Here is a 17500-nt window from a genome sequence, read left to right as displayed (position 1 = left end):
AAGTAGTACTATAACATTGGGTCCCATTCAAGAAGACACCATCCAATTTTTTTAGTACAGGGCTCAACTACCATTTTCTTGTTTATTTTTTCTCCTCGTTTGTGGCCCAAAGGGTATTATAGACTTTTCATTCATGTAACGACTTATTAATTGCGGCAAATTAAAATCCCGTCTCCTTCGGGCTTCAGTTGTACCCAATTTTCTCTCTCTCCTTTGAAGCATACCGTGGCGTCCAACAATGGCGGCTGCCGCTGCTACTCCTAAGCCTTCCTTCTCCGCCGCCGTTTCCGACCGGAATTCTCTCTCCTCCAAATCTCCGAAGCTCCTCCCTAGGTTTACTTTCCGTCTTCCTCAAAACTCCGGCGAAACCGCCACTCCTCTTCTTCCTTCCTCCAGCCGCCGCCGCCGCCGCCGTTCTGTCATCTCCAGTGTTCTGTCATCGTCCTCTTCCTCCGCCGTTCCTAAGGCTCCTCCAAAGGAGAAATTCGTCTCCCGATTTGCGCCTGATGAGCCGCGAAAGGGATGTGATGTCCTCGTAGAAGCTCTGGAGCGGGAGGGCGTTACCGACGTGTTCGCTTATCCGGGAGGAGCCTCCCTGGAGATTCATCAAGCACTCACTCGCTCTAAGATCATCCGAAATGTCCTCCCCCGTCACGAGCAGGGCGGCGTCTTCGCCGCTGAGGGATACGCGCGCGCTACCGGCTTTCCCGGCGTCTGCATCGCCACATCCGGCCCCGGCGCCACCAACCTCGTCAGTGGCCTTGCCGATGCGCTTCTAGATAGCTGTCCGATTGTCGCCATTACCGGGCAAGTGCCGCGGCGGATGATCGGTACTGATGCCTTCCAGGAAACTCCTATCGTTGAGGTAACGCGTTCGATTACAAAGCATAATTATCTGGTTCTAGATGTAGAGGACATCCCTCGCATTGTCCGCGAGGCGTTTTTCCTGGCGAAATCGGGTCGTCCTGGCCCGGTTTTGATTGACGTTCCCAAAGATATACAGCAACAGCTGGTTGTCCCCGATTGGGATCAGCCTATGAGATTGCCTGGATACTTGTCTCGCTTACCCAAACCACCTAGCGAAATGCTGTTGGAGCAAATAATTAGGCTGATTTCTGAGTCCAAAAAACCAGTTCTGTATGTTGGGGGTGGGTGTTTGGCTTCAAGTGAGGAGTTGAGGCGTTTCGTAGAGCTTACAGGGATTCCCGTGGCCAGTACTTTAATGGGGCTTGGATCTTATCCTTGCTCAGATGAGCTCTCACTTCAAATGCTGGGAATGCACGGGACAGTGCACGCTAATTATGCTGTTGATAAGAGTGATCTTTTGCTTGCGTTTGGAGTTAGGTTTGATGACCGTGTGACTGGTAAGTTGGAGGCTTTTGCTAGTCGAGCAAAGATTGTTCACATTGATATTGATTCTGCGGAGATTGGGAAGAATAAGCAGCCCCATGTATCTGTTTGTGGGGATTTAAAGTTGGCTCTGCAGGCAATGAATTCAATGTTGGAGGAGAGGATGATAATGAGTGGTAATCTTAAGCTGGATTTCTCGGGTTGGAAACAGGAGGTGTTGGAGCAGAAGGCAAAGTTCCCCTTAAGTTACAAAACTTTTGGGGATGCCATTCCTCCTCAGTATGCCATTCAGGTTCTTGATGAGTTGACTAATGGAAATGCTATAATTAGTACTGGCGTTGGGCAGCACCAGATGTGGGCTGCCCAGTTCTATAAGTACCAGAGGCCTCGTCAATGGCTGACCTCCGGTGGGTTAGGCGCGATGGGTTTTGGACTACCCGCAGCAATTGGAGCAGCTGTTGGAAGACCTGATGCGGTGGTTGTGGATATTGATGGTGATGGTAGTTTCACGATGAATGTGCAGGAGTTGGCTACGATTCGGGTGGAGAATCTCCCAGTTAAGGTTATGGTGTTGAATAACCAGCACTTGGGTATGGTAGTTCAGTGGGAGGATCGGTTCTACAAGGCAAACAGAGCCCATACATACCTGGGAAATCCTGCTAAAGAGAGTGAAATATTCCCAGACATGTTGAAGTTTGCAGAAGCTTGTGATATACCCGGTGGTCGTGTGACTAAGAAGAGCGATCTTAGGGGCGCGATTCAGAAGATGCTGGACACCCCGGGTCCATACTTGTTGGATGTGATTGTGCCTCATCAAGAACATGTGCTACCCATGATTCCCAGTGGGGGTGCATTCAAGGATGTGATCACAGAAGGGGATGGGAGATCCACATATTGAACAGAGGCAACAACTACAAGATCAGAGGAGTAATAATATTTTGTTATATAATGTTATTGTGATTATTCCAATAATTCTCCAGCTCCAGCAGGTTGTTAATGTTATGGCTTTGATATTGCAAATCTCAACTCTCCTTAAACATTTCATAATACATGGGAGAAAGTTTAGAGTGCTATGACCAAATTGTTCTTAATAACATTATAATTAAAATTTTTAATAATTTTATTTTTGCTTACGCCTTCTTCGCACATTAATCTTTTCTCACGGAAGCTGGCAAGTCTCAAGTAGCTGTCGCAGTCTTGTTTTGTGTTGCGCCGCGGACTACTCGAGACAAGAAGATTTGCATTCTCAATTCACGTGGTATATATATATATATATATATATTTTTTCTGAATTCACGTGGGTTGTACACTTGCACGTGTACTCAGATTCACCATAGTTAATACTTTTTTTTTTTTTTTTTTTTTTTATTTGGGTTGCTTACCTACGTTATACATACATAGTACCATTTGGATATATATAACATTGTTTTTTTTTTTTTTTTTTTTTTTTTTTTTTTTTTTGTCTTTATTTGGGTTGCTTACCTACGTTATACATACATAGTACCATTTGGATATATATAACATTGTTTCTTGTCAGAATTGGCTATCAGGTTTTTTATATTTATGGTGTTCTTTAAAAAAAAATTAGTCTTTATCAAGTTTTGTAAAAATATATATACTATAGGTAATAAAAAGTAAAATATTAGTGATGTCAATCGACTCTACTAGAAATAACATAACTCCACCTCCCCCCCTCCCCCACCCACATTCGATAATAAGGAGGTAATTGAGGAGAAAATGAATAATTCCGTATGGAAGAAAGGTGAGAATTTAAATTTCATTGTTAGGTAAACAAGAATAGAATTAAGGGAAATTTCAATTACAATATTTAATATATATAAGAATAGAAAGGGAATAAGTAGTGTAATGATAAAAAGATCAAGAGGCCGTTTACTAACTGGAAATTTCTGGGAATTTCCGGAAACTGGAAAATAGAAAACAGAAAACATGTTTACTAACACAGTTTCCATTTTCAAAACTGAAAATAATTTCTGGAAATTTCTGGAAAACTGAAACACACTTAAAAACTGTTTTCAAAATAGAAAACAGGATTATCTATCATCTATTTAGTTATATGTCACTATAACCACATTACTATGATTACATTCATTATCATCTTATTTTACTAATCACTATCTTCTATCTTTTCTACTTACTTTACTTATTTAAACATAATTTATTTGCTTACATTTTAAAGTTAGACATTATTTACATTATCAAAATTAAGAATTAAACTCTATATAATTTTTTAGATTTTGATTGAACTCAATAGATGATTAGTTCGAATATTTTTAATTATGTTACATCATAATACAAGTTCGGTCTAGATATCGGATATTTAAATCTCACATATATTAGAATTCAAAGTAAAAGTTATATATTCATATACATGTCATTCAACTGAGTATATCCAAAAAAAATATTTTAAATATTAGCTCAAAAATATTAATATTATCTAAACTAAATTTTAGGCGAAAACTAAAAAATTAGAAATTAGAAAACAGAGAATAGTTTTATGTTAGTAAACAAGTTTTCTAAACAGAAAACAGAGAATGAAAACTGAAAAATTAGAAAACGAAAACAGAGAACAGTTTTCTGTTAGTAAACAGACCCCAAAATACTCGTGTAGATATAAAATTATTATAGAAGGTAGCAATTTGATCCTCACACTTCAAACTTTCTTGCCATGTATTATGAAAGTGGATTTGTCTTGTTATTGAGATGGGCAATTTTCTCCATCCCTCTGTGTAAATAACCCAATATTGGTTCGCATACCATTATCCTTTTTGTAGTGCCGAATCTTGTAATACGCATTCTATCTGAGCTGACAGCATCAGTCCTCTTTAAAGCAGCGGATTTTGTATTCTTACTTAAATCATGATATAAATTCTTTCAAAGCTCGGGATTTCAGTCAGTGATAGAAGTTTCCATATTTATACATTTTCTTGTTAGAGGGGCGACCGTGAGAGTCGCGGGGTTCGCTATGTTCTTTATTTCTCGTCTAGCAGAAACTAATCGAGCTCCATTTGATCGAAGAAACTCCACAAGAGAAACGAGGGCGGAACCCTTCACGCTGCGGAATTTCACACAAGACTGACTTCGGCCAATTCCTCGGATAGTTAGCTCCTTGGTCATTATCTGTAATGACCTATAGAAGCTGTGGAGATTCATTTGTCTTTACTTGGGTTGCTTACATTAGAACCATTTGGGGATATATATAGTTCCTTGTTAATCAAAAGAAATAATACTGTTTCTTTTCAGAATTGGATATCAAATTATTTGTATTTATGGTGTTCTTTAAAAAAAAATTACAGCTTTTATCAAAATAAATAATAATTTGAGATAAGAATAACCTAATGCAGTTAACTTTAATTTTTTTTTTTAAAAAAAAAATAATAAAAAATCTGGCCAGCATTTGTAATATAAAGACCAGAAATGGGGGCCTCCATCATCAAAGAAATCATTGATTGATGGAAGGCAGAGGAGAAAAAGCTAGAAGCCCTAAAGCACAAACAACCGTTTCAAAACTCACAATTATAGCTTAGGTATAAAACAGGATATGAAACCTTAATTATGAAACATTAATGGAACTGAACTGGTATTAAAATTCCAACACATACAATCACTGCAAGAGTTAAGATAAACAGATACCACAGCAAATTAATCCTGCATTCAACAAAACATCAAGAAACTAAACCACATGCTTGGCAAAAAGAAGATACACGGAAAATTCATTATCACTACACTCAAGCAAAGCAAACACAAATCAACTCTCTGGAGAGGTTTTAGCCGACCCTGTGGGCTGGGAAGACTGAGAAGTTGGTGCTGTATCATATGTTGCTCGTGCACCACCACCACTTCCATCGGTGGAGTATGCTGAAGGCTGAGAATAACTATTACCACCATACCCACTATTGTATGACACTCCCGATTGAGTCATTGGTGGAGCTCCATAGGCTGGGGGGCCATAACCCGGTTGGGTTGCACCATATCCAGTAGAGGTAGGACGCTGGGAACCAGAATCAGGCTGAGAATAACCAGTTACAGCAGGTAAAGGCTGAGAGTGAGGATATACCTGAGGGGGCTGTGCATAACCTCCCTGGGCACTAGGTGACTGTTGCGGCTGCTGCCCGTAAGCTGGTTGACTAGTCGGGGGCTTTTGAGACGGGGGCTGCCCATAATTGGTGCCATATGCAGGTGGCTGAGTCCCATATCCACCTTGTGAAGTTGGTATGCCATACCCTGGCTGAGTTGTTCCTTGATGCTGGTAATTGGCATTAGGGCTAGGATGCTGGGAAGTATGGTACCCAGGTTGGCTGGCTGCTGACTGATTTGGAGGTGCTTGACTTGTATCACTCTGGGTCCCGAATGAAGGCGTGTGGCCATCTGCTGCTGCTGTGTTGGAAGTATTACTATACCCAGTTGTTGAATTATAACCCTGTTGCTGATCATATCCAGGAACAGGATTTGGCTGACCTGGATAGCCAGATTGAGGAGCAGGTGCATGGTATCCACCATAGCCATCTTGGGAATAGCTTTGTCCTTGATTGTAACCAGAGGATGGTTGTTGATTATAGCCATAAGCACTACTATCAGTGGGAGCACCAGTGCCTCCAGGAGTTTGCTGCTGTTGCTGTTGCTGTGGTGGCCCTTGGCTGTAATAATCATAACCACCTCCGGGAGCTGTTTGTTGATTTGGATTTGATTGATCCCAGCCAGAGCCATATCCAGCAGATGTTGGTTGAGGGGGATAACCAGGGTATGGTGGTTGAGGCATGCTATATTGGGGTGATGGAGTAGGGTATGTTCCAGGCTGCATATATCCATACCCAGGTTGCTGCATTTGTCCACCGGGCGGGGCCCAGCTAGTAGGTGGCCGTGCCTGATATCCTTGCTGAGGATATGCTCCAGTCATTGCTGGATTTCTAACACGATTCTGCACAAAGTTGTTATCTAAAATGAACCACGAATAACTAATCCATAGCATATTGGGCAAACACTGAAGTAAAAATAGGATCGGTATACATAAATAAAATATAACAAAATAGCCAGCAAGGTGTAAATGCAACAATCAACACAATAATCTAAAAATAAACCACTGTTATTCTAGATATGCAAATCACAGTCTCGTTAAGGCAAAGAGTAGACACCAACATACCGTACTCTTTGATTGGGACACAAACTTCTGCGGAGGCCCATCCTCACCCTAATTGAAGTGATAAGTGCAATAGCAGATGGCAAAAACATACTAAACAAGTTCCAAAATGTCGGCAATATACTTATAAAATGTATATTTATGGAGACCCATTCTTGCATATCAACACAAATACAGTACTAACTACTAAGTGATTAGCAGGTCTAAGTAGAGCCTTCAACACAAATAAATATCCACATCCTAAATTTTCATCACATAATGCAACTGTGTAGTCACTAAAGGGTCATAAACTTAACATAAAGCCAATAGTAGCATTAATAAATGCATTCCATATATACACAAAAATATGATTCATATATTACTTACAGTCTGTTATTTATGCCAGCCGTAAATAACATCACCATAGCTTGCAAATTTTAAAAGATACTTTGTACCTTGCAGTCAATAAGAATGAATGCTCCACATTTTCATACTTGGCAGACATTCATTAATCCATTATGTTAGGACAATTATCTACTATTTAGTTTGAAAACATACCCGAACGATCCTGATGAAGACCCAACATTATATGGTTCCATGTTTGGTGTCACACTGTCACCAACTTTCCATTAACAAACTAACTCTAGAATAGGCCCAAATGACAATAAAAATCAGGCATTAAACTAACCAGAAAATTGATGTGACAACCCCAAAAACTATTTACTAGAAAAATCATCTAAAAGTTGTTGGAAATCTCGAGTAAAATAGATCCACTATATTAGGGAAACTTATAAACTGCCTTCATACCTCAGTGAAATGGGCTTGGCAAGACCTGCCTCACATGAAATCAGATATCCAATGTCCAATAAAATATCCAACAATTCAACATAGGAACTGACATATCTTAACATCTCAAAAGGCATTATGAACTTGTAAGTTATAATTGACTTAAAATCTTTATAAATTAACTCGTGTCTGCAGGTTCAACCAATACCCGAGAAAAACAAGAGAAAAGTCTGCACATATATTAATTCACTAGCATTTCATTTATCAAGAATGGATAGCAGTGGATCATGGTGCACTATCAGTAGAATACCATCAGCTAATAAGGTCCTAGTTTGCAACTAAGGGCACTGCATAAGGCCGCATTACCTCCATCCATGGACATTCAACACGAACTACAGAATCTCAATCGACCTGGCTGTACATCCAAAGAGGAATGGCAAAGTATATATGCATACATCCTGTATTTCCATGTATAGATATTGGTTCGATATAGGAGACAATTATTCATCAGCTTAAGTCACAGGTAATGATATCAAAATTCTATGGCAGTTAGTCTACTTATCAAATATTATATTCTTAGGCTAGAAGGATTCTAGTAAAGATACCCATCCGATCACCAAATTAAGAATACCAAAATATTTAGACCTTCACCACAATAAATAAGGAATGCAAACTACTGGACCTCACACTGCTCTGCCAGGATCTACAAATAATAACTCTGCATTGGAGTCGAGGGTTATGCCCCTGATGTCAAAGTGTAGACTCTAAATACCAATATACATATTCAGAAAATAAAGTTAAATAAGACCACTCTAGTGACTTGAGTATGTAACGCTTGACATGAGTATGTAACCACTGATGTCCAGCAATGAGTATGTAACCCTTGAGCATATTTGTGTAGGCTATTATGATATTATCTTGACAGGCACCAAAGGATAGTGAAAAAATGAACACACAAACTAAACACAATACTTAAATTGTATTTCATGCACAGGATGACAAGAATAAATCCACAACGTTATGCATGACCAATATACCTCACTGATAACTTCATTAACAAGCTGTTTTGCATGCTCAATCTGATCACTTGATCCTTCAATCTGTACAGTCCTCTCAGTTGAAGTGTCACCAGGTGGTAAGTGCAAAGGTATCACCTGTAAAAGTTGAAAGAAATCAAACAAAATCTAAACTGTTGACACTGCATAATAAGCAATGAATGTTGTGCTCACAGGCAAATAAAAAGAATGAAGTGTACCTGAATACGTGCTCCTGATCTTGCTTGCATGTTTTTTATGGATTCTCCACCTTTGCCAATAACAAGGCCAACCTATACACACACCAGTTGACAATAGAAAAAGGATAGAAGTATTTCACCAAACAGCATACAAACTTTACTGGCAGTATACCTTGTTGTTTGGGACTTGCATAACAAATTGTTCAGCTCCAGTTTGCTGTCCAGGTAACCTTCGTGATACTATGCCAGAACCACCTGAATCAGCCTATTTCAATTACAGTGTATTAGTAAGGGGGAAACCACTATACACACAAAGCATAACTTATCTTAAATGGAAAGCCCTGATCAAAGGAGAGGACTGATTGTTTAAAAGAAGAAACCATAATATGAATAGAATGGCATAAATAATTTACAAATTCTACCTCAGAAAGAACATCTTGAATCAACTGCTCAGCCTTGGCTATCTGCTCTGGAGTGCCCATTAGTTCAACCCCTCTAGTTTGAGAATTAGGGTCAGCATCCATGTCTCTGGTAACTTGTATCTTTGCTCCAGATTGGAGTTGAAGATACCGAATGGTTTCCCCACCTTTGCCTATGATTACACCAACCCTGCCATTTGGAACCTCAATCTTCTTGCTTGGACCAGGGTAACCATATGAACCAGTTACTGATGGAAGTAAAGTAGACCCAACTGGCTTCTGAGCTGCAGTACATAAAAGGCGAAATCTTACACAGGGTATGTACCAGGAAAAACATACCCACACCTTCCCTAATTGATTGCCTCATTTGCTATCTATGGTGACGGGATATAAACAGGAAATGCAACATATGTGATGAACATAAATATATGCATAAAGGAGACGGACCAATTAGAAAGCAATCAATTCAAGGACAAAAGAAGAATACTTCCTTGTGAACTACACTCTATCTCCCTAATTCCTGTTGAACACAAACAAGTATTTGATTGATACACAGAAACATAAAGAGACCACAATTATACCACAAAACCAACATGAAACTCCAATCAAACAAATTTATAGAATAACCACTACGACTAGCAAAGAATTAGCAAAAAAGTATAATCAACGAAAGAATTATAGCAAAACAACATAATTCATAGAGAAAATAAGAGGTCCAACGAGTACATGGACGAAGCAGAAGCCCGAAACCCTTACGTTCTCTAGTTTCAAATGCACCAGCGCCGCCACCGTTGTCAACCCTGGGCTTTTTTAGATCCGAGTTGTTGATTAGCCGAGCAGCGATCTCCTGAGCCCTCTGCTTCGCCAGCTGGAAGTCATCCATGGGAGGCGGAACATTGGCGTACGAAGGAGGAGGAGCAGCCGCGGCGGCGGAACCGTCGGGTGGAGACAGTGAAGAGATTGGTGCGGAGAATCCAGTGGGCCTGCGCGAAACCGGAGAAGGAGACGTTGGCTCCTCGTACTTCCTCTTATTCGACCCCGCTTCGGATGCGTACTGTGCGTCTTCGGCCATTTTTGGTCCGAAAGAGGGAGAAGAGAGCAGGAGTGCGTAGAGGGGTCTGGAAGTGGAAACCCTAGCCTAGATTGGGAGAGAACCCGACAGACAGGAGCGATGGGATGGAAGAATGAAAATAGCGGTCTACAATATTTTCCCAAAGAATTAATTCCACAGGAGATCTCGTATGCCAATTGCCAATAATTTCAAATTTAGTCTTATATACTACTCCCTCCGTCCCATTTTCCATGTCTTACTTTCCTCTTTAGTTTGTCCCAAAATGTTGTCCTCTTTCCAAAATTGAACATCAACATCATTCTACTTTTTCAATTTACCCTTATGACTTTTGCTTTTATTTCTAAAAGTAAGAAAAGTGAAGGGCATAATTGGGAAATGACATAGCATTTACTATAATTCCTTAAAAAGCGTGCAAAAAGCAAATGAGACAACCATTTCGGGACGGAGGGAGTATTATTTTTGTCATTTAACATCCAAATTATTATAAAGTGTTTGGTTGGAGAGGGAAATTACGTGAGAAAAGAATTACAATTTCATAGGAGATGAAGTACTGAGAATAAAGTGAGAATTTAAATTCTAGTGTTTGGTTTACAGGAATAGAATTACTGGGAATTTCAATTCCAATGTTTGGTATACATGAGAATTGAAAGAGAATAATATGTAGTATAAAGTCAAAAATGTTCATTGTTGTTGTTATGCATTAATTTTAGGTTAAAAAAAGAAGGGGTAATTTTGACTCATCACTATCTTTTTTTCTTCCTAAAATTCAAGGAATTAAAATCCCAGGGGGGAATGAGATTTTAATTCCATGAAAATAGAGGAATTGCAATTCCTTTCAACCAAGGAATTTTGTGGCATTTGGAATTAGGTAGAAATTAAGTGGGAAGGGGATTTAAATTCCATACAATCAAACGCCCTGTTATATTTTGCCTTATAACTTTTTATATTTTTAGTAAAGATATTTTTGTCTTTTCATATATATATTTTTGTTATTTTTCGATTTCAACCAATTTAATTAGTTTATGACTTTAGATAACCTCTAATTTTTAGTAACCATATTTTTTAACTAGTTTTACTAAAGTCCTAAACCAATTAAAACGGTTGAAATCGGATGATGGATATGTTAAATTCGGAGCAAATCGACCCGAAAAACGGAACAAGAAGGTGTGGAGCGGACCCGGGGGCCCGAGGTTGAGCCCTGCTCGGCCAAGGGTGTAACACCCCACTTTTTCTAAATCTTAATTACAAATCTAAACCACAATTAACATAAACTAAGCAACGGATAAACAACTTAATAAGTAAACTAGTGAGAATGTCACCGCCACAACCACCACTCCGTGGTGATTGCACCAGGCTAAGGATGGAACTAGAATAATAAAAGTAACTAACATTCATAAAACTTAATCAAAAGTCAAAAGGGGGGGGGGGGGGGGGGGGGAAACACCCCGATGTCTAAACATCAAACTAGAACATCAGATCATAAGTTCTAACATCAACCAAATCATCAAGTCTACGAATTCGACATAAAAACATCATGATAAAAGTACTAAGAGTTTAGACTACTAGATCTACTAGACTAGTCTAACTCGATCATCTCTCAACTGCTGGGCCCACCTGAAAGGGGTTTTACAAACAACACATAGACAAATAGGAAAACACCCGTTAGCACGAAGCTAAGTATAACCACACTCAACCCTGTAAAGTACTATAGAATATGCTTTGGAAAAACATTTGATTTCATACTAAGTCAAACATTCTCATTACATAGACAACTGTAGATACATACTTTCTATATGCTTGCAACCTATAATATCAACATGCATGCTCCAATACAAACGACTCAACAACATAAATATTCTAACACATAAATATCACAACAAACTTATCAAAGCGAACACATGCTTACAAGTAACTTCATGCTATTAATCAATACGAAAACTATCGTCATGCTTTCAAGTTCTCATCATTCGAACTGGATAAATAAGACTTCAAAAATGCAACTAAGCAATCATACTCATAAACAAACTCGGCTAATCATTCTCATTATGCAATCTCGTGCGATACTATACTCATATGCAATCTCGTGCAATACTATACTCAAATGCAATCTCGTGCAATACTATACTCAAATGCAATATCGTGCAATACTATACATATACTCAAACACTCGTTTGTAAAATAGAATACTTTTTGTGGAGGTCTCTTTGAGTCATAATGACTTGCTTTCTTTCTTTTTGTTCTTAGAGTCGCAATGACTCACTTCTTTCTTTCTTTTCTTAGAGTCGTAATGACTCACTTTCTTTATAAATGGACAAGGTAGGAACTTCATCATAGTGTGAATGAACATATCCGGGCACGACGTCTAGCCGACCTAATACTCTGCTCGTCCACCGAACCACTCTCTTGGTTCTATGCTCAAACTCTGTGGAATCAGGTATCGAACTATCAGCACTACAAGAAAATTGCTCATTAGTGAGAGGTAAAATCGTCACTAAAAACTCAAAACTCATCATAAAAGACTTTTAATGACGGGAAATTTACTGTCGCCTCCCGTCGTTATTTCTTCCGAGGTTAAAAACAAATAGTGTCGGGATATGATACCATCATTAATAAGCATATAGTGATAGTATATTTACCGTCACTAAAATGTTCTTTTTGTGACAAGTAATCCCGTCACTAATACAACTACCCACTAGCATAGTTTCCTCTCATTATATTCTTGTAATGATAGGAAAATCCCGTCATTAATATTACTATTTACTATTGTTGCTTCTCATTAAATATTAATTTTTGTAATACATTTTTTTTTTCACTAATCGACATTATATTACGTTGTAACAATAGATATTATATTGGTAAAATTTATAATTTTTATCATAATTCAACAAAGTAAACCCGATCAATATATTAAAAGACTTCATCATCACTACCAAAATAAAATGTTTCACACAACTTTGTAAGACTAAAGACAAAGAAACTAATTATTATAACAAATAACTATAATAATGTATCTGTTGGCTATTTTGAAAGGTGAAACTGTACAAACAAACATGCTTAGTTTAGACAAAAGCAGCCCCAAAGCAAAAATGTCCGATCTAGCTTTCCATCTGGAGTGCGTATCAAATTCCCAAATGGACGATCAACATGGAAGAAACCTGCATCAAGGAACTGTAGAAAATGAAAAGCAATAAATATAATGTACATGATACTAACAAAGATATGTTTCTGAGAGATATGTGACCTTCCTTGAAGTATACTTCAAAATATCTACAAAAAGTGTCCTATTTCCCCCCTCATTAATGTAATCATGCTCTTCAAACGACATTAATAGGACAAAGAGAACTGCATAATGTAATAATTTAATCTAATACATAGTTTATAATGAAATCATAAAATGAAAAGCAAATATACCTCATCATCCAGTCCCACCACCGGGAACTCTATCTGAATCCGGTTCTTGCTAACGACATTATACATCAAAAGCTCCTACCGTTCACCTAAAAACCAATAAATATAAATAAAAAATTCTCAGGAGTATTTTTCCATCTTATTACTTTTAATAGGTAAACCAAATTGAGGAGAAAAAAAGTGCAGTCACAATCACTACTACAGAACATAGTTACATTAGAGCATTAGACATTAGACATGTTTTCTTGATTATCCAAAGCTTACTGCTGGTTTGGTTGATGAATCAAAAGACCTGTCATCATCACCACAAAGCTAGCAGATGTGTATGTATCTACATAGATGTGAGCAGTGAAAGAAAGAGTGAGATATAGTGAGAGAGATCAAACAAATAATCCAATCAATCCAGCCAGTAAGAAAAAGATGAAGTAGCTGGTGAATAAATATGGGCAAAGGAGATGGAAATAGTGGTAAGTAGAGAGTGGCATAAATTTCTTGTTTTCAATTGAGTAACCATTCTTTCTAATACTCATTACGTCCTCGCTTTTAGTACTCAGAAAGTATTGAGGAGAAATGTCATTAGGAGTACTTACTGTAATTGCAAAAGCATGGAGCATTACCCTATAAAGAAACTTAGCCATATCAAATACCAATATTTACATAGCAGAGCAAAAGGTTTCTGAAAAAAAAAAATAGCACAAGAATCAAGGGGTTAACTCACTCCACTTCACAATATCAAGGCTGCATCTGAACATCTCCTGTCTTACATTGCTCTGGAATGACCATTACGTGAATCAGATTTAAGGTAATTCAGTTAGAGAATTGACTTGTATGTTTAGCTAATTGATAAAGAAAAAATGCATTGAATTACAGGCCACTAATGTAGGGACCTTAAATAGCACGGCATTGATGGAAATTAAGGTAATGCAAAATCAACATCCAACCTATATATAATATCGAAGTGCAAACAGATTCATGCATCTGTTTTAGCATTGATTACAGACAACACGCTGCTACACCAGAAAAATAATAATATGTAACAATAATCAATGAAGTATGAGCATGAAATCCCATACAAAGTACAACTAAAATCACAAACAAAGATAACCAAATAATCTATAATTGACATTAAAGGCACAAAGAAAAACCACAGTTAAATGGTTTCATAGTAAGCTCCTATCAAACAAGCCAAGGTACCTTCTCTAGTGTGCCTTTTAAGCATCTAAAGCACTGAATGGTTGCCTCATAATCCTGCTAGATATCCTGAATGAAAACTAAATTAGAATTCCCATGAATTTTAAACAGAAAATTAGACACGAATAAGCCATGTTAAGTACTTGTGCAACTTTAGAATTTCTGTAGGCATTATTCTATTGCAACCAATGGGCATGTGATTTACTAAATTTTTAAAGCAAGAAAATATGATTCTATCATGAAAATATAAGACAATTCTTGACTATAGTTTTGGATCTCTGAGATATACTGCAAGAACTCAGGAAGTACCATACTAGAGCAGATGCGGGAAAAAAATGATTTTGCAGCACATACAAAAGCTCTAGTCATTAATATTACAAGCAAAGCAGCTAGAATGACAGTTTTTGCGGCTACTACAGTCCTAAAAAGCATACGATCCTAAATATTTTTCTCGTTCAGAAAATCAAAAGGAAATTGGTGCGGAGGAGGTTAATATATTCAATTCTATATGAACTAAAATCAGTCACAGACGGAGGAGGAATTATTTATAGATTTACTAGTCACAGATGAAGGAGGAGGCAACGGAGCTCTGCTGCGACGGCGACAGAGTTCTGCTGCACGGCGACGGCGTCTGCTGCACGGCATGGTTGCGTTCTGCGATGGCGTTTTGCGCTGGATTGGAGTGTTAGGGTTTGAGATTTTTGGCTGCGTCAATCAGAACCTTGAGATTTTTCACCCATCTTAAGCTGAGCTCCGAACATTTGGGCGGAGCAAGGCGGAGGAGACTTGAGGATAAACCCTACTTGAAATTGGGTTCAAGTAATTGGCATCATAAAACAAAGATTTGGTGGGAAATAATTTTCAGACATCAATAGTGAGAGTAACAACATCTTTCATACCAATAGTGAGAGTATACATTTAAAATAAGTATACAAATAAAATTTCATCACTAAATCATAAACCTTTAGCTAGAGTAATTTTTAACCCTCGTAAAAACTATGAAAATAATACATTTAGTGAGCGGTTTTTCCACCCGTCACTAATTTTTTGTCACTAAAGATTGTTTTTCTTGTAGTGCAGTGTGCACACCCCCTGACCAGGATTCTAAGCCTGGCGGACAGTTTCCAACCTCGTAACGTGGGAATACACCGCGTTACATATACTGGGACCACAATGTACATAAAATCATCCGAGATGACATAGTCCAAACGGGGTCCTCCAAAACCTCACTGATATAGATATTATATAAATATATCGCTCATGCACCAATCTCATGTATGGCATAACTCAACAACTTCTCAATGCATCACAATAATGATATTCCACATGCTCATGAATTTTGAAAGTAATACTTGGACTCACGTTGGCCACTTATGCATTTTTAAAACATGCTATACTTAAAATGCAAAAACGCTCTACAACATGCTTCGATTACATATATATATATATATATATATATATATATATATATATATATATATATATATATATATATATATATATATATATATATATATATATATATCATAGAATTTCTCAAGAATACAATAATATGCTCGGTTTGCAACATATCAAACTCTATATATTTCTACCATCAAATATACTCCAAATCCCATTGATCAAACACCACATTCTAGTCATGCTTTTCTAATAAATCTTATTCTCAACGTGATCATGCTTCTCTACTCAACACATAAATAACATCAGGGCAACAAAGCAAAGTAATTCTCATTACAGTGAACTTCAACATACATATTGTGAAGCAAATTTATCAATAAATCCATCATAACATGCTCATTTCTAATCCAAATTCAACGAAATTAAAACCAAAACGTGCGTCAAGACGGCCCCGAGGTACCGACCCACAAGGGCCCATGACACCTGGCCCGAAACGACACGTAGCTGAGCCACAAGGGCCCGGACACTGCACAGAAACAACTCAGGGACCAGGGGACGGGGTTCCTCATGGCCCGCCCCCTCAAGCCGCCACAATGCCGGGCCTAGGCAACGACCCACTCCTAGGGCCGTGCCCTAGGCCCGGCTGGCCACGGCTCTAGCCAACGGTCCCCTTGAGGGGACCGTTGGCTAGAGCCGTTACATTTATCTAGTGCACACTGTCTATGCACAAGATAATCCATTTCATCTGCAAATCACTTTCAAGCAATTCCAACACATCCAAAACATTATCAACACCTCATAGACAAGTAATAGATCACTTCCTAGCTCAAACACAACAAAAATCTATCATTTCAACTCAAGAAACTAGGCTTCACAGAGCAAAAATTGAAGAGGGAGTCCATGGGGTTATACCTTTGAAGCTTCTTCTTCTTGCTTGGATCTCTTCTTCCCCCCAACCTAGCTAGTACCTCCTTCACCACCTAAACTCCCCAAATAAACCATACAAAACTTAGACTAGAACCTCAGAGAATGGATGAAGCTAGAAAGAAGATGGAAGGCTAAGATTGAAGGGGAAAAATGAAGATGAACTTACTGTTGTTTTTCCTTCTACTTGGCAGACCAAAAACCTTGGTGAGGCAAAGAAAGAGATCAGGGAATCAACAATGGAATAAGGTGGGTTTTATAGGGTGCAAAACCCTAGGATGATACTCAATGATTTGTGGAGGGCAAGATGGTAATTTTTCTAGCTAAGAAAATGAATCAGGGAAAGGTGTTGGTTGGATGTGGTTCACCAAGCTTCATGAACCATAGTCTAAAAAGGTGATTTTAAATAGTTTGGGGTCAAAAATAGATTTTTCCAAAGATGAATTCTAAACAAACACTTGGTTCAGGTTTCTCCCGGTCTCACTCAGATTGGTTTCTAAGTTTAAAACTTGGTACACGAAGTACCTGAAAATTTTAGGATTTTGGAATTTAAATAAGTTTTGGTGTCGAATTAATTTAAAATG

The 17500-nt window shown here is 38.2% G+C and overlaps 2 protein-coding genes across 3 annotated transcripts; one reads left to right on the top strand and one right to left on the bottom strand.

Moving 5' to 3' along the window:
* The first annotated feature begins 165 nt into the window (after positions 1-165).
* LOC109179860 (acetolactate synthase 2, chloroplastic-like) lies at positions 166-2399 on the top strand. Its single transcript, XM_019329331.1, has one exon. The coding sequence runs from the start codon at positions 239-241 to the stop codon at positions 2246-2248; it is 2010 nt and encodes a 669-aa protein (XP_019184876.1). The 5' UTR covers positions 166-238; the 3' UTR covers positions 2249-2399.
* A 2511-nt stretch (positions 2400-4910) lies between these two features.
* On the bottom strand, positions 4911-10124 carry LOC109179859 (far upstream element-binding protein 2-like). Of its 2 annotated transcripts, XM_019329330.1 has the most exons (7): positions 9680-10124; positions 8927-9207; positions 8677-8769; positions 8526-8597; positions 8308-8424; positions 5426-6286; positions 4911-5359 (listed from the first exon to the last, which is right to left on the bottom strand). In XM_019329330.1, exons 1-7 carry the CDS (start codon positions 9993-9995, stop codon positions 5117-5119), a joined length of 1983 nt encoding a protein of 660 aa, XP_019184875.1. In that variant the 5' UTR covers positions 9996-10124; the 3' UTR covers positions 4911-5116. The 2 variants fall into 2 exon arrangements, with proteins under 2 accessions (XP_019184875.1, XP_019184874.1); XM_019329329.1 differs by having other exon boundaries at positions 4911-6286; positions 9680-10123.
* Positions 10125-17500: the final 7376 nt, after the last annotated feature.

The sequence above is a fragment of the Ipomoea nil genome, unplaced genomic scaffold (assembly GCF_001879475.1).
Source record: "Ipomoea nil cultivar Tokyo-kokei standard unplaced genomic scaffold, Asagao_1.1 scaffold0980, whole genome shotgun sequence".
Taxonomy (NCBI): Eukaryota; Viridiplantae; Streptophyta; class Magnoliopsida; order Solanales; family Convolvulaceae; genus Ipomoea; species Ipomoea nil.
This window is presented reverse-complemented; position numbering and strand designations above follow the sequence as displayed.

Coding starts and splice junctions, on each gene's coding strand:
- LOC109179860 (XM_019329331.1), top strand. CDS start 239: ATGGCGGCTGCCGCTGCTACTCCTAAGCCTTCCTTCTCCGCCGCCGTT.
- LOC109179859 (XM_019329329.1), bottom strand. CDS start 9,995: ATGGCCGAAGACGCACAGTACGCATCCGAAGCGGGGTCGAATAAGAGG. Junction 8,598..8,676: donor TGCAAGTCCCAAACAACAAG/GTATACTGCCAG, acceptor GTGTGTGTATAG/GTTGGCCTTGTTATTGGCAA. Junction 8,425..8,525: donor GATCAGGAGCACGTATTCAG/GTACACTTCATT, acceptor CAACTTTTACAG/GTGATACCTTTGCACTTACC.